Source organism: Trematomus bernacchii, unplaced genomic scaffold (assembly GCF_902827165.1).
Source record: "Trematomus bernacchii unplaced genomic scaffold, fTreBer1.1, whole genome shotgun sequence".
Lineage (NCBI taxonomy): Eukaryota > Metazoa > Chordata > Actinopteri > Perciformes > Nototheniidae > Trematomus > Trematomus bernacchii.
In genome coordinates this window covers 253,118-274,117 of record NW_022987528.1, presented here as the reverse complement: position 1 = coordinate 274,117, position 21,000 = coordinate 253,118, and the positions used below count along the sequence as shown (strand labels likewise).

At 41.9% G+C, this 21,000-nt stretch overlaps 1 protein-coding gene across 1 annotated transcript in view; it reads left to right on the top strand.

Annotated features, from left to right (window-relative positions):
- The window catches only part of igf2r (insulin-like growth factor 2 receptor), a 75,150-nt gene that overhangs the window by 29,225 nt on the left and 24,925 nt on the right, over positions 1-21,000 (top strand). The window contains exons 17-34 of the mRNA XM_034121145.1: positions 386-501; positions 589-748; positions 2,993-3,169; positions 3,253-3,348; positions 3,673-3,774; positions 5,182-5,344; positions 8,854-9,018; positions 10,057-10,203; positions 10,419-10,597; positions 11,788-11,875; positions 12,855-13,067; positions 13,153-13,283; positions 14,039-14,142; positions 14,672-14,802; positions 15,879-16,075; positions 16,841-16,967; positions 17,580-17,711; positions 20,835-20,994. Coding sequence (XP_033977036.1) covers positions 386-501; positions 589-748; positions 2,993-3,169; positions 3,253-3,348; positions 3,673-3,774; positions 5,182-5,344; positions 8,854-9,018; positions 10,057-10,203; positions 10,419-10,597; positions 11,788-11,875; positions 12,855-13,067; positions 13,153-13,283; positions 14,039-14,142; positions 14,672-14,802; positions 15,879-16,075; positions 16,841-16,967; positions 17,580-17,711; positions 20,835-20,994 — 2,588 coding nt within the window. The remainder of the gene's footprint in view (positions 1-385; positions 502-588; positions 749-2,992; positions 3,170-3,252; positions 3,349-3,672; positions 3,775-5,181; positions 5,345-8,853; positions 9,019-10,056; positions 10,204-10,418; positions 10,598-11,787; positions 11,876-12,854; positions 13,068-13,152; positions 13,284-14,038; positions 14,143-14,671; positions 14,803-15,878; positions 16,076-16,840; positions 16,968-17,579; positions 17,712-20,834; positions 20,995-21,000) is intronic.

Genomic DNA, 21,000 nt, shown 5'->3' with positions numbered 1-21,000 from the left:
TCAGAGTGTAATAATCAACATTCTTCAATAGTTAGACTAAACAGCTGAGGACACTGAACCACATTTGTTGTCGCTTATGGCTCGAGGTCATCTACACCCAGAGAAGGATGTGTTCCAGGTGTCCCACAACAATAACTATCTCTGACCGAGAGTTGCCCGGTCACAAACTGGTAACAACAACTTGCTAGGGCAGCCCCTCCTTAAGGGAGATAACGGCTGCTCAAGGCTGGTCAGCTGCGTCAGAGGGCGAAGGAGGACATGCAGGGCAAATTATTCCCCAACACATGTCTGTTTCTTTATGTTTTTTCTTCTGGCCTTTCTTCAAAAATAACTTTGCACATCACCAGTATGACGTTCAGTTTTAATTTGAATCTTCTGAATGCAGGTTGAGGACAAGTACACGTATAACTTCCGCTGGTATACATCCTACGCTTGTCCTGAGAGGCCTCATGAGTGTTTGGTGACAGATCCCGTCACTCTAGAGCAGTACGACTTATCCAGGTAATGCACAGCTACATGTTTTATTCATTCACCAAACAACCAGGATGTTGAGTGACTCCTGAATTGTTTTCTTCCTTCTGCCTCCAGCTTGTCCCGCTCCACCTCCATGAAAAACTGGCAGACGATGGACTTGACTGACACTATGAACTTGAAGAAGTACTACATCAACATTTGTCGTCCGATCGTCCCCGTCACAGGCTGCGACCACCATGCGTCCGTCTGTCAGATGAAGTACATCTCTGACCAGGTCTGTAACTGCTAGAAACAGAATGAACCCTTAAAGGGGACCTATCATGCAAAATGCACTTTTGTACGTCTTTTATACATGAATATGTGTCCCCGGTGTTCCAGGGAACTCACCAAGTGTCAGAAAACACAACCCTCTCTATTTTCCTCCATACCCAAATCTCTAAAAAAGGGGCTGCAACGGATCTGATAAAAACTGATCCAGATTTGAACACTGTCCTGACGTCAGGACGGTGGCGTTACGGCTATTGGGCCAACTCCACCAATCAGGAGGAGACAACCACGGCCATTGCCGTTCGAAAGCGCTGGAGACGCTGTAGTACATATGCCAGGCCTGTAGGTGGTGCTGTTGCTCACAGAATAATCCCTTACAAAAACAGAGATAACATTTTTCAAATTGAGCAAAATGAGGCATGGCTAAAATGCATGATCTGTTTGGTATTTTGAAAAAAAAAAGTATAAATATGCCTAATATAGGTATGGTCCTACACTATATTATTCAAATATAGCATGATAGGTCCACTTTAACGTTGTAATCCCCAACGGTTATTACTACTGTGGTGACACCATATTTTGGTTTGCCTCAGCAGAAACTTAAAACAGTATTAACTCCAGGGATTTTTACCAAAGACACCCAGTTCCTATATACATCTAACAGAAATACAAACGGGGGGGGAAGAGAGAGCACGCTCGTGAACTGTCAACGGGGGTGGGGGGGTGCGCACACACGTGAACTGTTAGCGCCGTGTTATGCATGCCCACTGCACCTCGCGGGAGCGCGCACAGCGTAAAGCCAAAACTCACAGACATTTAAATGATTTGTACGGCCAAGTTAGGTCTGGAAACGGTATCATTTCCCTTTGGCGCTGTTCCGAGTTTGTTCTAATCTGTCAAAATGACGGACTGCTTTCAGATTTTCCCGCCATTGTTAAAGAAAATTCGTCATACACGGAAAATATTCGGTTAAAGCGACCTCTGCTCTGTATATCCTCCAGAGACCCACCCATTCATTGTTGTCCTCTGTGGAGCACATTGGGTTTTGGTCCATTACTTTGAGGTTATACATGCCACAGCATTAAGTCTAATTGTACTCCACAGAGGACATCCTGGGCTTTTCAAACATATTACATATGTGGGGGGGTGGCTTTGAAAAAGATAATTTCATTGTATTTCAAAATGGCATCCATCAACACAAGCACTATTTATAGAAAGAGAAATGGTAAGTTTGTAATTTTGTAATTACCAGTGTTGTGAGTAAAATATTTAAATTAATGATAGTAAGGGAACATCTTAGGAGTTAGTGTAGTGAGTTTTCAGAGCAGTGTAATAATGATTTGACCTAAAACTAAATGTTTTTATGAATGTCCTCTGAGGAGAACATGGGGATTTGCTAACTTTTTATTTCCTCCATTTTACACGACACAAATGGAGTCCACTACGGGCCAAACTAACACGTAGGTTTCTGTAGGGTTCATGGCAGACGGATGCACGGGGAACACATACATCAAGTGCCTCAAGTGTCAGATGTATCTCTGCATTTCAAAAAAGCATGGAGTACTACAAAGAGGGCTCAGTATTTGTTGCATCGAGTTGTTGTGCTCTAATGTTGTCTAAATGTACTTGTATGTTAATGTTGTTTGTATACTACAGAGGACACAATAAAACAGTTGTTAGTCATTATGTTAATCCCACCCTAAAGACTTGTGTGATCTTTTTCTTTCTGGGTCTCAGGAGGATTTATATTGTAATCTACATGTTCTATATTGTAGTACATGTGTTAACTGACTTCAAACTTCTTAAGTTTAAATTGATCTTTTATTATTTCACTTTAACTTGTTATGTGTATATAAATATCTTTATTGCATTTAAATCTTTTTATTGCCCATTCCTTATTTAACGTCCTATGTTCACAAAAGTATTTTTATTTACCTATTTTTTTTCTATTTCAAGAATTTCACTAGGGATAAATACAAATATTTAGATTTAGATTTATAGGCTCAATCATTGTGTGCCCTTAAATGGTATTAGCTAGTGACTGAACAGACACTTATGTACATGTATTTGCCACTTTCAAGAGCTCATCAGCTAAGGTCTTTTCGTGACAGGAACATCTTGCTATGTGCATCTTGAAAAGTTGCCAGTGCTTTCCAAATTTGAATTAGACAAGCAGCAAATGTGATGGCATCTCTGCGAAACACCTAAAGTGTGATTAACGAGCCGTTTCCTTCCCTTTCTTTCTCCTCAGGGATCTCCAAAGGAAGCCATCTCCGTCAGTAATATGGGTGTTTCCAAGCGAGGGCCGATCATCGAGGCTCGGGACCGGCTGCTGCTGGAGTTCACTGACGGCTCCGTGTGCGAGTCAGACGGCCAGAAGCTCTCCTACACGACACGCATCCACCTGGTCTGCTCCAGAGGAAGCTCGGTGAGGTTATACAGTGAAGTGGAGCCGTTTTTTGTATTGTTTTGTGCACGTGTCTGACTCTGTTTGTTTTCCACGCTGTGCAGTCAATGGGCCCGCGGTTCCTGATGTACCAGAACTGCACCGCCAACTTCATCTGGGACACAAGAGCAGCCTGCGCCATCAAAACCACTGAGAACAATGTGAGCTCAGCTTCATCACGACGTTATCTCATCCTGTGTTTCCCGCTTTAAACATCTCAATTCAATTCAAAGGTTTTATTGTCATATGCACAAAGCTACAGTGTAGAAATGACAATCAAATTCTTCTGACCTGAGCTCCTCCAACAATGTAACATATATATATATAATAAAATACAAAAACACAAAATACAAAGTAGTGCAAAAAGTCTAAATACATGTCACTGGAATATGATATGTACAAGAACAGAATATCTAATATCAGTATACTATACAGCTGTTTCAGAATCCACTGTATTGCCATGTAAACATGTGTTTGTGTTTCAGAGTTGTGCTGTGGTGGACCCAAACACTGGCTATGAGTTCAACCTTCAGCTTCTGGCCAATGAGAAGGGATACACGACAAGAGCAAATGGAAAGGACTTCCTGGTAAGACAAACACATTGATAACACTCTGCTAACAGTAAGGAAAGCCACTCCAATGCTCACATATATTTTGAACATTTTTGTCAATCATACTTGTTTCTATCAAATATAAGAAGAAGGCCTCCAAAAGTAAAACCTTTCCGTCTTATTCCATATTTTATTCTATTCCATTTCCATGTAAATACTGCTATATTTTACTATATTTTGGATTATGTTTAATACTTTTTATTAGGGATGCTCCGATCGATCGGCCGCCGATCATTATCGGCCGATATTCACTCTCTGCCGATCGATCGGTGCTCTCTATAAATGCCGATCGCGAGAGCCGATCGCATGACGTAAAATACATGACACTTTTCTCTGTGCGCGGCAAAACAAGCTCGCCAAGATGGCTTCACCAGTCTGGCAGTATTTTAAGTGTCCGAAAATGACAATAAAATAGCGGTATGCAACGTGTGTGAAGCAGAAATCCTGCAGCTCCACCCGCTGTGACGGACCGGTGAGCGGAGCAGAACACACACTAAGAGTTAGACCTAACACACTTAGCTATTTTATCTACCTCTGGAACAAGCTAAACTAGTTATAGATATATTTATTCTTCACTGTCGGGTCACTCATTACTGGATCAGTGAGCTGCATGAGATACTGACAGGCTGTAGAGAGGGAGAGAGGGAGAGAGGGAGAGAGGGAGAGAGGGAGGGAGAGAGAGGGAGAGAGGCTTCCGCTCATTTCTCCCGTGTTATTATCCAAAGTTAATGTAAACTTGAATAATGTACTTCATTTGAATGTAATAATTATGTTGGTTGTTGTTTGTGGAAGCGCCAGTGAATGAGCCCCATTAACTGAGTTTTAAACATCACTTTAAATGGAAGATCCCCATAGGCCCCGCCCACTCGATCGAATCGGCGATCGGTATCGGCCGATACTGATTCCGGCGATCGGCCCCAAAATGGGCGATCGGAGCATCCCTAATTATTATGTTATTCTATTTTCTTATAATAGCTTCTATCTGTGTTTTTAAATGTTTGTTTTACTTGTATGTATGCACCACGTCTGTGGAATCAGCTTCCAGAGAACAAACAGACCTCTGCATCACTCTCAGCTTTTAAGAAATGCCTCAAGACCCACCTTTATTTATTTTCTATTCTAACCTTTTATGCTCTTAACCTTTTTATATTACCATATTTTACTCAATATGCTCCTTAGATATCTTTTTATGTTATTTGTTTTATTATTTTCTCCCTATAGCATTGTGAAGCACCTTGAGATGACGTTGTTTTTAAAGTGTGCTATATAAATGAAATGTATTATTACCACTACCATGACACCAAGTCAAATTCCTCGTACGTGTCAACCTACCTGGTAATAAACCTGGTTCTGATTCTGGTTCTGATTCTTCCCTCCCTGCAGGTGAACATCTGCGCAGACGTGGCAGAGTGTGGAAAGGGCATCGCTGGCTGTGAGCTGGAGGACGGGCACGCTCTGAGCCTGGTGGGGGTGGAGAAGACTCTGCAGTACTCTACCGACGGCCTGCTGCAACTCACATACAAAGGAGTCCTGGACGAGCCCACAGGTATTCATCTAAAGAAACTGAGAGCGTCATTTGTTTACATATTGAGGTTACTCTAACTGATTATCTGATAGGCTGTGGTTCATTTCTATAAACTGTATTTCTGGCTTGGTAGCACGTCTTGCTAGGGAAATTATCTTAAAGGTCACCTATTATGCAAAATCCACTTCTTCATGTCTCTTCTACATCAACATGTGTCCCCTCTTCTTCATGTCTCTTCTACATCAACATGTGTCCCCTCTTCTTCATGTCTCTTCTACATCAACATGTGTCCCCTCTTCTTCATGTCTCTTCTACATCAACATGTGTCCCCTCTTCTTCATGTCTCCTCTACATCAACATGTGTCCCCTCTTCTTCATGTCTCTTCTACATCAACATGTGTCCCCTCTTCTTCATGTCTCTTCTACATCAACATGTGTCCCCTCTTCTTCATGTCTCTTCTACATCAACATGTGTCCCCTCTTTTTCATGTCTCTTCTTCATCAACATGTGTCCCCTCTTCTTCATGTCTCTTCTACATCAACATGTGTCCCCTCTTCTTCATGTCTCTTCTACATCAACATGTGTCCCCTCTTCTTCATGTCTCTTCTACATCAACATGTGTCTCCTCTGTGGAAAGAGACTCTGAAAGTTTCAGGAACAAAGATTCTCTCTCTTTTTGTCCTGATCCATTTCTATAAAAACCTGTCTGAAAATGAGCTGATCAGATTTTGGCCACTTTAGGATGTCATAACATCCCCCCCCCCCCCCCCCCCCCACCTTATCACCTGAATCTCCTCCTAGAGCACCATTGTGTTCTTTTGAACCAAATATCTCTCAGAGGGGCGTGGCCCTCTTCTTCATGTCTCTTCTACATCAACATGTGTCCCCTCTTCTTCATGTCTCTTCTACATCAACATGTGTCCCCTCTTCTTCATGTCTCTTCTACATCAACATGTGTCCCCTCTTCTTCATGTCTCTTCTACATCAACATGTGTCCCCTCTTCTTCATGTCTCTTCTACATCAGCATGTGTCCCCTCTTCCTCATGTCTCTTCTACATCAACATGTGTCCCCTCTTCTTCATGTCTCTTCTACATCAACATGTGTCCCCTCTTCTTCATGTCTCTTCTACATCAACATGTGTCCCCTCTTCTTCATGTCTCTTCTACATCAACATGTGTCCCCTCTTCTTCATGTCTCTTCTACATCAACATGTGTCCCCTCTTCTTCATGTCTCCTCTACATCAACATGTGTCCCCTCTTCTTCATGTCTCTTCTACATCAACATGTGTCCCCTCTTCTTCATGTCTCTTCTACATCAACATGTGTCCCCTCTTCTTCATGTCTCTTCTACATCAACATGTGTCCCCTCTTCTTCATGTCTCTTCTACATCAACATGTGTCCCCTCTTCTTCATGTCTCTTCTACATCAACATGTGTCCCCTCTTCTTCATGTCTCTTCTACATCAGCATGTGTCCCCTCTTCCTCATGTCTCTTCTACATCAACATGTGTCCCCTCTTCTTCATGTCTCTTCTACATCAACATGTGTCCCCTCTTCTTCATGTCTCTTCTACATCAACATGTGTCCCCTCTTCTTCATGTCTCTTCTACATCAACATGTGTCCCCTCTTCTTCATGTCTCTTCTACATCAACATGTGTCCCCTCTTCTTCATGTCTCCTCTACATCAACATGTGTCCCCTCTTCTTCATGTCTCTTCTACATCAACATGTGTCCCCTCTTCTTCATGTCTCTTCTACATCAACATGTGTCCCCTCTTCTTCATGTCTCTTCTACATCAACATGTGTCCCCTCTTCCTCATGTCTCTTCTACATCAACATGTGTCCCCTCTTCTTCATGTCTCTTCTTACATCAACATGTGTCCCCTCTTCTTCATGTCTCTTCTACATCAACATGTGTCCCCTCTTCTTCATGTCTCTTCTACATCAACATGTGTCCCCTCTTCTTCATGTCTCTTCTACATCAACATGTGTCCCCTCTTCTTCATGTCTCTTCTACATCAACATGTGTCCCCTCTTCTTCATGTCTCTTCTACATCAACATGTGTCCCCTCTTCTTCATGTCTCTTCTACATCAACATGTGTCCCCTCTTCTTCATGTCTCTTCTACATCAACATGTGTCCCCTCTTCCTCATGTCTCTTCTACATCAACATGTGTCCCCTCTTCTTCATGTCTCTTCTACATCAACATGTGTCCCCTCTTCTTCATGTGTCTTCTACATCAACATGTGTCCCCTCTTCTTCATGTCTCCTCTACATCAACATGTGTCCCCTCTTCTTCATGTCTCTTCTACATCAACATGTGTCCCCTCTTCTTCATGTCTCTTCTACATCAACATGTGTCCCCTCTTCTTCATGTCTCTTCTACATCAACATGTGTCCCCTCTTCTTCATGTCTCTTCTACATCAACATGTGTCCCCTCTTCTTCATGTCTCTTCTACATCAACATGTGTCCCCTCTTCTTCATGTCTCTTCTACATCAACATGTGTCCCCTCTTCCTCATGTCTCTTCTACATCAACATGTGTCCCCTCTTCTTCATGTCTCTTCTACATCAACATGTGTCCCCTCTTCTTCATGTGTCTTCTACATCAACATGTGTCCCCTCTTCTTCATGTCTCCTCTACATCAACATGTGTCCCCTCTTCTTCATGTCTCTTCTACATCAACATGTGTCCCCTCTTCTTCATGTCTCTTCTACATCAACATGTGTCCCCTCTTCTTCATGTCTCTTCTACATCAACATGTGTCCCCTCTTCTTCATGTCTCTTCTACATCAACATGTGTCCCCTCTTCCTCATGTCTCTTCTACATCAACATGTGTCCCCTCTTCTTCATGTCTCTTCTACATCAACATGTGTCCCCTCTTCTTCATGTGTCTTCTACATCAACATGTGTCCCCTCTTCTTCATGTCTCCTCTACATCAACATGTGTCCCCTCTTCTTCATGTCTCTTCTACATCAACATGTGTCCCCTCTTCTTCATGTCTCTTCTACATCAACATGTGTCCCCTCTTCTTCATGTCTCTTCTACATCAACATGTGTCCCCTCTTTTTCATGTCTCTTCTTCATCAACATGTGTCCCCTCTTCTTCATGTCTCTTCTACATCAACATGTGTCCCCTCTTCTTCATGTCTCTTCTACATCAACATGTGTCCCCTCTGTGTAAAGAGACTCTGAAAGTTTCAGGAACAAAGATTCTCTCTCTTTTTGTCCTGATCCATTTCTATAAAAACCTGTCTGAAAATGAGCTGATCAGATTTTGGCCACTTTAGGATGTCAGCAGAATCAGCACTTTTGTATGTATCTGAGACCTGTAATATATTGTTGAAAAAGAGCATAATAGGGGACCTTTAAACATTGAATCCGAGTCAGAACCAGGTCAATTAAGACATCCAATGAATCTGTTACAGTGCACATGTCATAACAAACACAGAAGATGTAAACACTGTCTTTACTTTGCAATTTATTCCATCTTTTATTTAAACCTTCCTTCTCTGTAACAGCTTCCCGGGACACCTTCACCATTAACTTTGTGTGTGATGAAAACGCTCACCCCGGCTCATTAAAGCTGATGCACGAGGAGCTCGGCACTGTCGTCCACAACGTCGTCTTTGAGTTCTCCACCGCTCTGGCCTGCGTCCCTGCTCCTGTCGACTGCCAGATCATTGGTATGGACACACACTCACTCACTCACTCACTCACTCACTCACTCACTCACTCACTCACCTTCACTCACTCCACACACTCACTCACTCACTCACTCACTCACTCACTCACTCACTCCACACACACCTTCACTCACTCTCTCACTCACACCTTCACACACTCACTCACTCACTCACTCACTCCACACACTCACTCACTCACTCACTCACTACACTCACACCCTTCACTCACTCACACCTTCACACACTCACACCTTCACTCACTCACTCACTCACACCTTCACTCACTCACTCACTCACTCACACCTTCACTCACTCACTCACTCACTCACACCTTCACTCACTCACTCACTCACTCACTCACTCACTCACCTTCACTCATTCACACACTCACACCTTCACACACTGACACCTTCACTCACTCACACCTTCCCTCACTCACTCACTCACTCACACACTCACTCACACACCCTTCACTCACTCACTCACTCACACACCTTCACTCACTCACTCACACACCTTCACTCACTCACTCACTCACACCCTTCACTCACTCACTCACTCACCTTCACTCACTCACACTCACACACCTCACTCACTCACACACCTCACTCACTCACTCACACACCTTCACTCACTCACACACACACCTTCACTCACTCACACACTCACCTTCACTCACTCACACACTCACCTTCACTCACTCACACACTCACCTTCACTCACTCACACACTCACCTTCACTCACTCACACACTCACTCACTCACTCACTCACTCACACACCTTCACTCACTCACACACTCACCTTCACTCACTCACACACTCACACACCTTCACACACCTTCACACACACCTACACACACCTACACACACCTTCACACACACCTACACACACACTCACACTCACACTCACACTCACACTCACACTCACACTCACACTCACACTCACACACTCTCACACTGCACACAAAGTACTGGCCTTACCTTTATACACCTCTCCTCTTTATCGTGTGTGTTGATTTAATTTTCTGTCGATCTAGATTCCCACGGTAATGAGTACGACCTCAGTCATCTGATGCGTGACGGAGAGGACAGCCCCTGGATCGCCATAGATACAGATGTGGCCAAATCACGACGCTTTTACATCAACGTCTGCAAACCCCTTCCTCCTGTGAGCGGGTGTCCAGGTCAGTTTGCTCGTCCACACCCAACACATACTGTCAATCAAAGAGGGTTTCCTTCTCCGATTCTATTCCAAATACAAGGCTCCTAACATATGCAATGGTAGTTGGAACAATGTGGTCACTTGCAGTAAAACAGACAGTCAGATCGCATGTAAATCGTCCAAGTATTCAATCTTCCGGTCACATTTTAGTTGAATACTTGTTGTTCTTCTCGTCAGTGGGTCCTCTGGGTTCTTGTGCCACGATCGGTGACAAGAGTTACAACCTGGGCTACGTGCTGTCGAGCCCTCAGGCGGCGGAGGACGGCTCCATCAGCATCGTGTACCAGAACGGCGACCGCTGCGACAACAACTCCCGCTACTCCACACGCATCCTCTTCCAGTGTGACGACAGCCCCGTGAGTACCACCCTCACAATACACCAACAGACTGAGGAACAGCTTCTATCCTGTCCAACCTCTGAGCACACAACTGTGAACATTCATAAACACACCCGCCCCTCAAAGACTGCAACCACTGCTATTTAGAAATATGTATGGCTATTTTACTTGCATCCTTTGGTTACTACGTATAACCCTTTATGAACACACAGTTAGAAATACACAATACAATTTATACAGTTTTGTACATTTAACGTTTTTAGACTGTAAGTGTGAATATACACATTGACAATTAATTGTATCTCGTTGCACTGTCATCGCTACTACCTCTGCTTTTACCACTCTTATTTATTTATTTGTGTCTATTTTTTACTGCAGTGAGAGTTGCCAAAGACATTTTGTTGTACTATGATGACAATAAAAATATATTCTATTATATTTATTCAATAGGCGCTTTCACACCAAGTACTTTGCCGTACTTAGTTCATCAGAACTTAGTTCATCAGAACTTAGTTCATCAGAACTCTTTAGTTCTGATGAACTAAAGAGCAGATCACCGGAATAAGTCCCTGAGGGAGGATTAGGCAAATGAAGCCGCTGACGTCACTTCTTCTTCTGCTTTGGGTTTACTGGCAGGCCGCAAACCACTTCACGGCGTATACTGCCGCCCGAAGTCCCCGGAGTTGGGCCAATCAGAAATGGGAACCTTTTTCTCCCACGAAAGTAGCTGCTCTCTAGCAGGGACTGAAAAGGGGGGGAAAAGGTTCTCATGAACTAAGTTCTAGTTCCGGATTCTTTTTGTGTGAATGCACATTTTCGGAACTATATCGGAACTATACTGGGAAAAGTACTCCGGTGTGAAAGCGCCTAATATTAAGCTGACCCTTTTTTTTTTTTTTTTTTAAACTGTTCCACTACAAATGTTACCAAGAGTGATTTATTTTAGTTTTGGTACCTTCTAGTAGTTTCCATAAAGTAATTATCTCTGACCATTAAAACATTTATGCCAGTGATTTAAGTGACATTTAGCTTTTAAAACAGCCTACGCTCATTTGGGTTAAATCATCAATGCTAAGCTTAATTTGCAGTTGTTTCTGAACTACTATGCCTCTTTAGTTTACTGATGTTGTATGCCATGATAACGAGACAGAGGACATTAAACTAACCAGTAGATTTTAATGAGTATTTATGTGTTCATCTATTTCTAGGGCTCCCCCATGTTCGACCGTTTAGATGGTTGTGAATATGTCTTCATCTGGAGGACATCTGAGGCCTGCCCCCTCCGGAAGTCTAAAGGTAAATACCTGTGTTTGTGTCTCAAGATCTGATAAAACAGCTGCAGTGATATCATCCATAATATCAGAAGCCGTAATGAAGATTTTAATTTGATTCAACCCCTTTAAATTCTTCTGTCTTACATAAAACATTTAGTGTTTAAAATACAAATTGGAATTGAACCTGTGTGATTGTTAACATTAGGGCATGTTAACAAGGTTGGAGCGGATCTTGAATATACAGTATTGACGGCTTAGAATTGATTCAACTATAGAGAGGCGAAGTCCCTCCCTTTCCGGGGGACCTCCATGGGACCTTATTTCGGAAAAAGTATGTATTGAAGTCAATGGGGAGAGAAAGATTATCTTTTGATCCCGTTTGAATTGTGCCCCGAATTACACACATGATGTTTGCCAATTTAAAAGATAATTTCCATGTCAAAAAAATAATGTTTTGCCGTAAAACTGTGAAGTAACACTTTTCTTTGTGTGAAACCGCTCAATGAACTACATCTCCCGTCTCGCACCACACACCCAGACGGCCGTCACGTTGGCACATTTCACTTCTTTCTTTCAGAATGAGGCGGAAAGTATAAAAAGAGGTGAAAATCACTCCAAGTCTGGGCATGTTGAGAGCTGTACATACACACAAGGGGAGTTAGTCGGTTCATAAGAGCCAGCATGCGGGACCGGGATTCTGGGATTTGTAGTCTTTCTAGTTGCGTATTTTTCATAGTCTTATATTTCAACAGTTTTACGACAAACTGTGACTTTTTTGACATGGAAATTATTATTTAAGATTGACAAACATCACATGTGTAATTCGTGGCACAATTCAAACGGGATCGAGAGATAATCTTTCTCTCCCCATTGACTTCAATACAAACTTTTTCCGAAATAAGGTCCCATGGGTCGGAAGTAGATGGGCGGGACTTCGCCTCTATGATGAAAAACACAAGAATGTATGCCTCTTTGCTCATCGTCTAAACTTGTCCTGCCAGGTGATAACTGCCGTGTTCGTGACCCGAAAAGCGGCTACGAGTTTGATCTGAGTTCTCTGAAGGATCGTGATTTCCCGATCCACAGTGACAAGTACATCTACCACCTGTCTGTCTGTGGGGGGCTGCAGAGAGACATCTGCACGCACAAAGACACCGGCCTAGAGTCTGTCTCCTCCTGCCAGGTGGAAGGGGGGGGCAAAGCCAAGATCGCAGGTACGTACAAATCAACCAAAGCATGCTTCAATATTAATTATAGCGTAGTATTGTCTTTTATTAATATTGTTATGTGTGTTTGCAGGAATGGCAAACCAGATTCTGAGTTACGTGGGAGACCAGATCATCCTGAACTACACCAATGGAGAGTCCTGTCATAAGATTTACACCAGATCCACTGAGATCTACTTCTCCTGCCACCCCGACATGCATCCTGTGAGTTTCACACACACACGGATAGAAATCAAGCTCGTCACACATGTGTTTTTAAATTCAAAATGACCATAACCTTTATTCTGGTAAGGTTGGTTGCTGACCTTGACAAAAAATGTGTTCATGGAGCAATATTTTGTTCTGTTGGAGATGATTATTAGTGATAACTCATCAGACAAAACATGTTAACAAAATAGCTTCAGGTGAAGTTGGAAGTCTTTATTTATTTTATTAACAAATATTTACTAGATGAGTCTGGGTTTGAATACTCTACATTAAAGATTTTAACAGGTTACATAAATTAATTTCTTCCAGGAAAAATGTAAATACAAAAAAAACAAGTTAATGATAACTTAACAAACATAAAAACAAATACATTACATTAAAGAAACACAGAAAGACATAGAACAACAAACAGTTAAGAAAAATCAGGTGTGTGTGTGTGTGTGTGTGTGTGTGTGTGTGTGTGTGTGTGTGTGTGTGTGTGTGTGTGTGTGTGTGTGTGTGTGTGTGTGTGTGTGTGTGTGTGTGTGTGTGTGTGTGTGTGTGTGTGTGTGTGTGTGTGTGTGTGTGTGTGTGTGTGTGTGTGTGTGTGTGTGTGTGTGTGTGTGTGTGTGTGTGTGTGTGTGTGTGTGTGTGTGCTATGTGTTTGACAGACCAACAAAATGTCTCACCCTGTTCATGTCTTTATAGAACGTCCTCCCAGCTCTGTAGCGATGTTCACTAATTGTGTGTTTTGTGTCTATTAACTTGTTAAGGGAGCTCCAGAGTTCCTCAAGGAGACTCCAGACTGCACCTACCTGTTCAGCTGGCCCACAGCGCTGGCCTGCGTCCCCGTCAAAACCACCAGCTGCTCCTACAAGTAACACTCCTTCATCAACTCCTTATGTCATCTCCTAATGCTGATTCTTCTTTGTTATTCTTGTTTTGTCGTCACTTTTCATTTCTTTAGCTGTACTTCAGCTTTTTGTACCTACTGTTCGTGTATATATATATATATACACACACACTCACTCACTCACTCACTCACTTCACTCACTCACTCACTCACTCACTCACTCATATAAATATATATTTATGTTAGATAATATGTCTGAGCTAGTGAGGTAGCAGACAATAAAAAGACAGTAGATGCTAAAATGTGCAATAAGTAAAAGTAAAAAATACAAAAAATATCTTTTCACAACAATAAGTGATGACAATAAGTAAATGTTTAGTTACATTATGAATGGAACATGTTCTCATTTCATTCATCAGTATTTTTGAATGTTTTTATCTGCGCCACAGTAACCGCATGATTAAACATTTCAGTCACCATATCACAATTAGCAGCTGTCCAGACTTTTAACACATGGCTCTTAACACCTTTCGTGTGTCTGCTCTGTCCTCAGTGATGGTCAGGGTCACTCGTACGACCTCTCCCCTCTGGCTATGGACTCCGGAAACTGGGAGGTGGAGCCGTCTACGGAGAACCCAGATCGATTTTACATCAACGTCTGCAGGTCGCTGGTGCAGCAGGGAGGTCAGTTCTGTGTTCTGGAAAACATCAAGTAATCCCATAGGGCCTGAATTCTCTCTGGTTACGATGCGATGCGATAACACTTGAATGGCCTGATCAAGTCTGAAATGTGACTTGCATCCCAGCATGTGTAACATCAACAGACAAATATCAAGATTTATTACATGGTTTAGTTGAATACTCGATTCTGATTGGTCAATTCAGAACACGTGACACGTTGTTAATCCAGAACAGACAGACCGCTGTCAAGGACTTATTGACCATTGTTAAGGACGCTCACATCTGCACAAAGAAGTCCGGTCGATTGAACTGTGTATACAGTTTTGGCCGAAAAGCAAACTGCATGCAGTTTGCTTTTCTAACTGACAAGACAAGAGCGACAAGGAAAAGCGGAGAGGTAACGGGGCAGAAACCCTCCTTTTTACGCAGCGGTCCAGACATAGACATCAAACGGCGACACATATTCAGTTGCCAGTTCCTTTGGCATTAGGGCAGGGATATCTAGATACTTTCCAAGGTTTGACATAATGAATTGTGCTACTTTTAAAGCAAGCAACGATGTTTTCAAATCTGTAATCAAAAAGCTCCGCCTTCCTGCCGTTGCTACGTTTTTCAAACGGTAACAATGGACTATTTTCCTTAGCGGATGCATGTCAATTTAAATCAATACATACAACTATTTTTTAAATCAATAAAATCATTTTCTAAATCCATAAAAGCATTTCAATTAATAGTGGGAGTCATATCATTACTTTGTTGAGAATGTGGCCATGTAATAAGCGGGATAATGTGCAGCGACGCGGTCATTATGGGGAAAAGAACACCGACAGGCAGATCTAGATCCCTCCGCTTCGCGTCGGGCTCCTGATCAGCCTGTCGGTGTTCTTTTACCCATAATGACCGCGTCGCTGCACATTATCCCTTACACAATACATGAACAACAAACATTTAACATAACAGCACGATCAGTGAGAGAAAACATGCTCAAAGACCTAGATCCTAATCCCACATTCAGTGATTTCACAGTTCTTTTGTTCGTGTCGGATCACCCACTGTCCTCCTCTCTGTCCCGTTGACAGGTTCCTGGAAGTGTCCCTCGGGTGCAGCGTCCTGTGTGAAGTCAGGAGAGCAGTATGTGAGTTTGGGGCAGGTGGAGTCCAGCCCCACGTGGGACAGAGGAGTCCTGAAGCTGCAGTACAGCAGCGGAGAGGCCTGTGTGGGGGGAAACCGCACCAAGAGCAGCATCATCCGCTTCAAGTGTGACAAAGACAAAGTGGTGAGGTTTCTTTTTAGCCTACATTTCAATAAACATAAATCTACGTGCCTTGAGGATGCCATTCTTTATATCAAAGTCAAAGTCAACTTTATTGTCAATCTTTTGGTTTGTGTGTACAGACAGAGAGAACCAAATACCGTTTCCCACAATCCCAAATACAAATATATATATATACAAATATGTATATCCTATATATACACATATGTATATCCTATATATACACAATCAACAGACAACATTTATACATATGCACACATTTAAGACATAAATACAAGCACAACAATCAATATATACAAAATAACAGTCACTTCAATATCTTTGGGAAATGTACATTAGTGCAAGATTGTCCATAGCAGCTTAAAAAGTGTCTGGTGCTGGATTTGAGTGTCTGAGTGTGTGTGGTGTTACAGTTCAGGGGGGAGAGAGAGTAAGTATCAACTGCTTCTAAGCTATAAACACAGATAATATTTGACTGGAATTTGTCCGCGACGTTAGAATTGTCCCGGTCACAGAACCAAATACACAGAAATAGAAAACCACATGTGTTTTATTCATGTGTCTGATTGGTCTAATCTTAGGGGTTCTCAGAAACTGTGGAAACACACACAGGAACTTGCAAAAGGGGCTCTTAGTTCCTGTTTTAGTTCAATTTTTTTTCTTTAGTTCCTCCGGTTGAGTCTACAATAAAACAGCAGGGCAGTACAGGTGTTCATTTAAATACGAATATTAACGGAAAGCATGCGTGGGTTTCATTCTCCCCTCCAGGACTCTCGGCCTACTCTGATCTCAGCCATTGAGGATTGTGTGTACACCTTCCTCTGGTTAACAGCCGCCGCCTGCCCTCTGAACAGCGTCCAGCACGACAACTGCAGAGTCTCCAACCCTGCCACAGGTCAGACTTTTAAAATAAATCGGTAGTTCTGTACAGATCTTATGTAATTCTGCTCTTTTCATTTTTGTACTTTCTGTTGACAATAAAAACTGTGTCAGCAGTGGAAAGTAGTGAGGTACATTTACTCAAGTACTGTACTTGGTTACAATTTGTCAGTTACTTTTTCTTATCCTAAGTATTTATTTTCATTTTGTGCTTATTTAAATGTATACTCCACTACATTTTGGAAACCAATAATATACTTTTTACTCCATTTTACAGTTATTTGCCAGCTTTAGTTACTTCACGATTATAAGCTATTACCGAATATAAACATACTCTGAAATGGACCATTACAAGTATTTTTGTTACTGGTGTATTTTGATTAAAATACATTTGTACTTTTACTCAAGTTAGATTTTCTAAATGCAGGACTTTTAAGAGCATCTTAAAATGCAATATTGCTACTTTTGCTCAAGTAATAAGTCGGAGTTCTACTTCCACCACTGCATAAGGTTAAATTGTAAAAATAAAAGGTATGACAGACTTGCGTAAAAACCCACTTCCTGAGAAAAACCTTTCCCCAGTTTTTTCATGTATTGAACTCTCTCCTGTGCCCCTCCTCCCCCACAGGTCATCTGTTTGATCTCAGCGCCCTGACACAGGAGGGGGGTTACACCGTGTACGACCCTAAGTCCCACAGGAAGATGTTCCGCATGAACATCTGTGCAGACGTGAGCAACGCCGGCTGCGACCCTGACACCGGTACGTACATCCATCCAGTCATCTCTCAGCCTTATCAGCCATTCATCATTAGAATAAACACTTCTTATTGTTCAATATGTTCTCAAACAGTAAGGTAGCTGAAATAATGCTTCTATGAGATTGTAAAGCCCACTGAGGCAAATAAGCCATTTCTGATATTGAGCTAAATAAATAAGATTTGATTAATTGACTGATAGATATTCATTTCAATCCAATTTAGTCACAGTTTAAAATACAAGGACAATGAGTAGACATAATGAAGATATGAGTCAAAGAACACCTCCAAATAAAATCTAACGCTTGGGAATAAGGGCCCAGACACTAAGAATGTACAATATATCTTACTTACACATCTAGCAAAAGAGAGAGCTCGTGTATCACAAGCTGTAAACATCTTGCACTAACCGAATATCCTCAAAATAAACGATTCCAACCTCACTACTGATATTACTGTCATTTAAAGGCATGCATTATACAATAAGCAGGTCATATTTGATCTGCTGCAATATTTGACTCGCATAATTCTCGATAAAACAGCCTGTAATTGAGGAAAACCCCTCTTTAAATCAATCATATTTGAATGAATAGAAACAGAACCGTGCAGAAAACGTGGCTTTGTTGTTTTCTTGGTGTATATATTTTGAGAAAGGCGTCTTACTGGGGCACGACAGCCTAGTAAAGCCAGCAGTCATTACAGGGTCTAAAGTCACTTGCTTACGGCATAAAGCATTTCACTGTGTGCACATTTAAAAGCACTCTGCAGGCGATCAGATCAGCCGTTAACCAGTCAGAGCAGACATGGTGTAACTTTTGTTGAAGGGATGGTGCAACCCCATCTCTCCAATGTGGTTTCAGACACTCTTACCTTATGGTGAAAACACTGGGTTTTTTCCGATGGGGACGCAGATATTTTAATAGATATATAATTCTCCCTGCAACCAAGTTGACCCTTTTTTGAAGAAGATATTTGCATTGGTGAATGTGTTAACAGGGTGTCCGCGGGGTCTTAAAAAGTATTAAGAGTTGATGAATCAATTTAGCGAAAACATTTAGGCTATTAAAAAGTATTAAACTGCATTTTTCAAGGTATTACATTTTGTAGCTTGTTTTCAATAAGTATATGAATTGTCCAAAGAGGTTGTATTCTACAGTCTGCCTGAATGTAATCATTGCGTAGGTGTGTAGTGTGATTCTGTGTAGTTTATTTATGGCATCCCGTTGGATGTGACGTCATCTGAACAGGACATAGCACGCTCACTGCTTGATAGCGCGCGAAGCTCCGTTTACGCCGGTTGTTGAACAACATCGTTATGGGGAAATGCAAGTCTGCGTCCAAATGGTTGGAAGATAAGGAGGAAGGACAATCAATACTGTATATAGTCAATGTGAGGTAAAGTGTGTCGCCAAGGTAACCGGTTAAAACTTAAAGTGGCGATGAGGTCTTCAAATGTATGGAAAGGGTCTTAAAAAAGGTCTTCAAAGGTTTTACATTAGACTTCAGGATTCCTGCATATACCCTGAAATATATAATTCTCCCTGAAACCAAGTTGACAGTTTTTTGAAGAATATATTTGCATTGGTGAATGTGTTAAATAGTTTGTTCTACTTGTACAGCACTCATTAAAAAAGCATTTACAGAAAAGTGGATACAGTAAAAGAATCATACAGTATGTCTTCAGCTCCTCAATCATGGTGTAAGACGTCTCTCCTCCAAAAGCTTTGCAGATTCCAATAAACCCAGGTTAATCTAGGGAAAATAAGAAGTGGAATCCATTCAGAACTCATTCACTTCTCCTCTGGTTACTGTTCAGTTTTCTTTGCACATTTTTGTGGTTCATGAAACATCAGGGTCACAGGTTCACTACTGTTTAACGTCATAGAAGACCTGACATTTCAGCAGCTCTAAAATGATTTACTTCGGTAGATTTCTCTCCCAAGACTGCACAATAAGTCTTATTAGAAATGATGATATTGTTGAACCCTGCGTCAAAATAAACAGGGAATAGCGAATATGGGATGCTTAAGTGCAAGATTTGTATTAAAGTGTGTGCAGGTGTGCATGACAAAATGGCACAAATGCATTTACAATTTATTTTACAGAGGTGCCTAATATTTGGTATAATAAGTATTAAGTAATTAATATGAAATAAATCACTTGCTCATTGAGTGCTGCAGTGACGCGTCCTAAAACCCGGGAGTAAACTCCTTCTGGTTCTTTCGACAAAAACGCAATGCAATCTCTCCATAGGATTTTGGAAAATAGCTGGAAATAAGGCCTGTGGTTGAGACACATTTAAGAGACGGATCACGTTTTGTTCAGCCGGATAATCTCCACATGTCTACCCTACTTTTATCATTTTATAATCGTAAATCTAGTCGCCAGAAGCAAAATGCTAACGTTATGCTATAAACAAACTACAGCAGGGTCGCTGCTTCAACGTCACGCCAACTTAAGATCCATATTCAAAACTACAGATTCTAAATGGTACAAGTTGAAGCGCTTGTTCTAACAGTTTGCAGGAGGCAGGTACTTGCTTTCAAGCAGAACACGGGGGAAAACGAACTTAGCGGAGTGTTTACGTGTTCGGCGTAATGACGTACAACGGCCTCGACAACTTCTGTCGTCCTATTCAGCCACTTGGTAACAACCATCGTTTTTCAGACACGTCAACTCTTCAGAAATCACCAGTGGGGTCACTGCTGATGTGTTTAATGTCGTAGAACAAAACGTGATCCGTCTCTTCAATGTGTCTCAACCACAGACCATAGTTCCAGCTATTTTCCTAAACCCTATGGAGAAATCGCATTGCGTTTTGGCGAAGGAACCGGAAGTGGTAAAATGCTAACTTACTTCCGGGTTTTAGGACGCGTCACTGTGGCACTCCATTGGCTCATTCCCTAATTTTGCCCAAATAATTAAAAAAAACAAAAAACAGGCCAAACACACTCTCTTATTTGTATGTAACTGTCTTTTTAGGATACAGAAAGAAGTGTCCATGCTGTAATGTTAAAATGCTGTAATCTACCTGAAATTCCTCTATTGTATGTCCAGTTTAAATACATCTGTACTGCAGCAAGATACTCTGAGTTTACTAAATGATCTATGTGCACATTTCCTCCCAGCTGTGTGCATAAAGGAAGGAAACACTGTGGTGAGGGGGGGTCAGGTGAGCAGGAAACTCTCGTACAAGGATCACGTCGTGGAGCTGGCGTACGACGGAGGAAGTCCCTGCGCCGCGAACCCCGACCTCAAACACAACACCATCATAAACTTCATCTGCAGGTACCT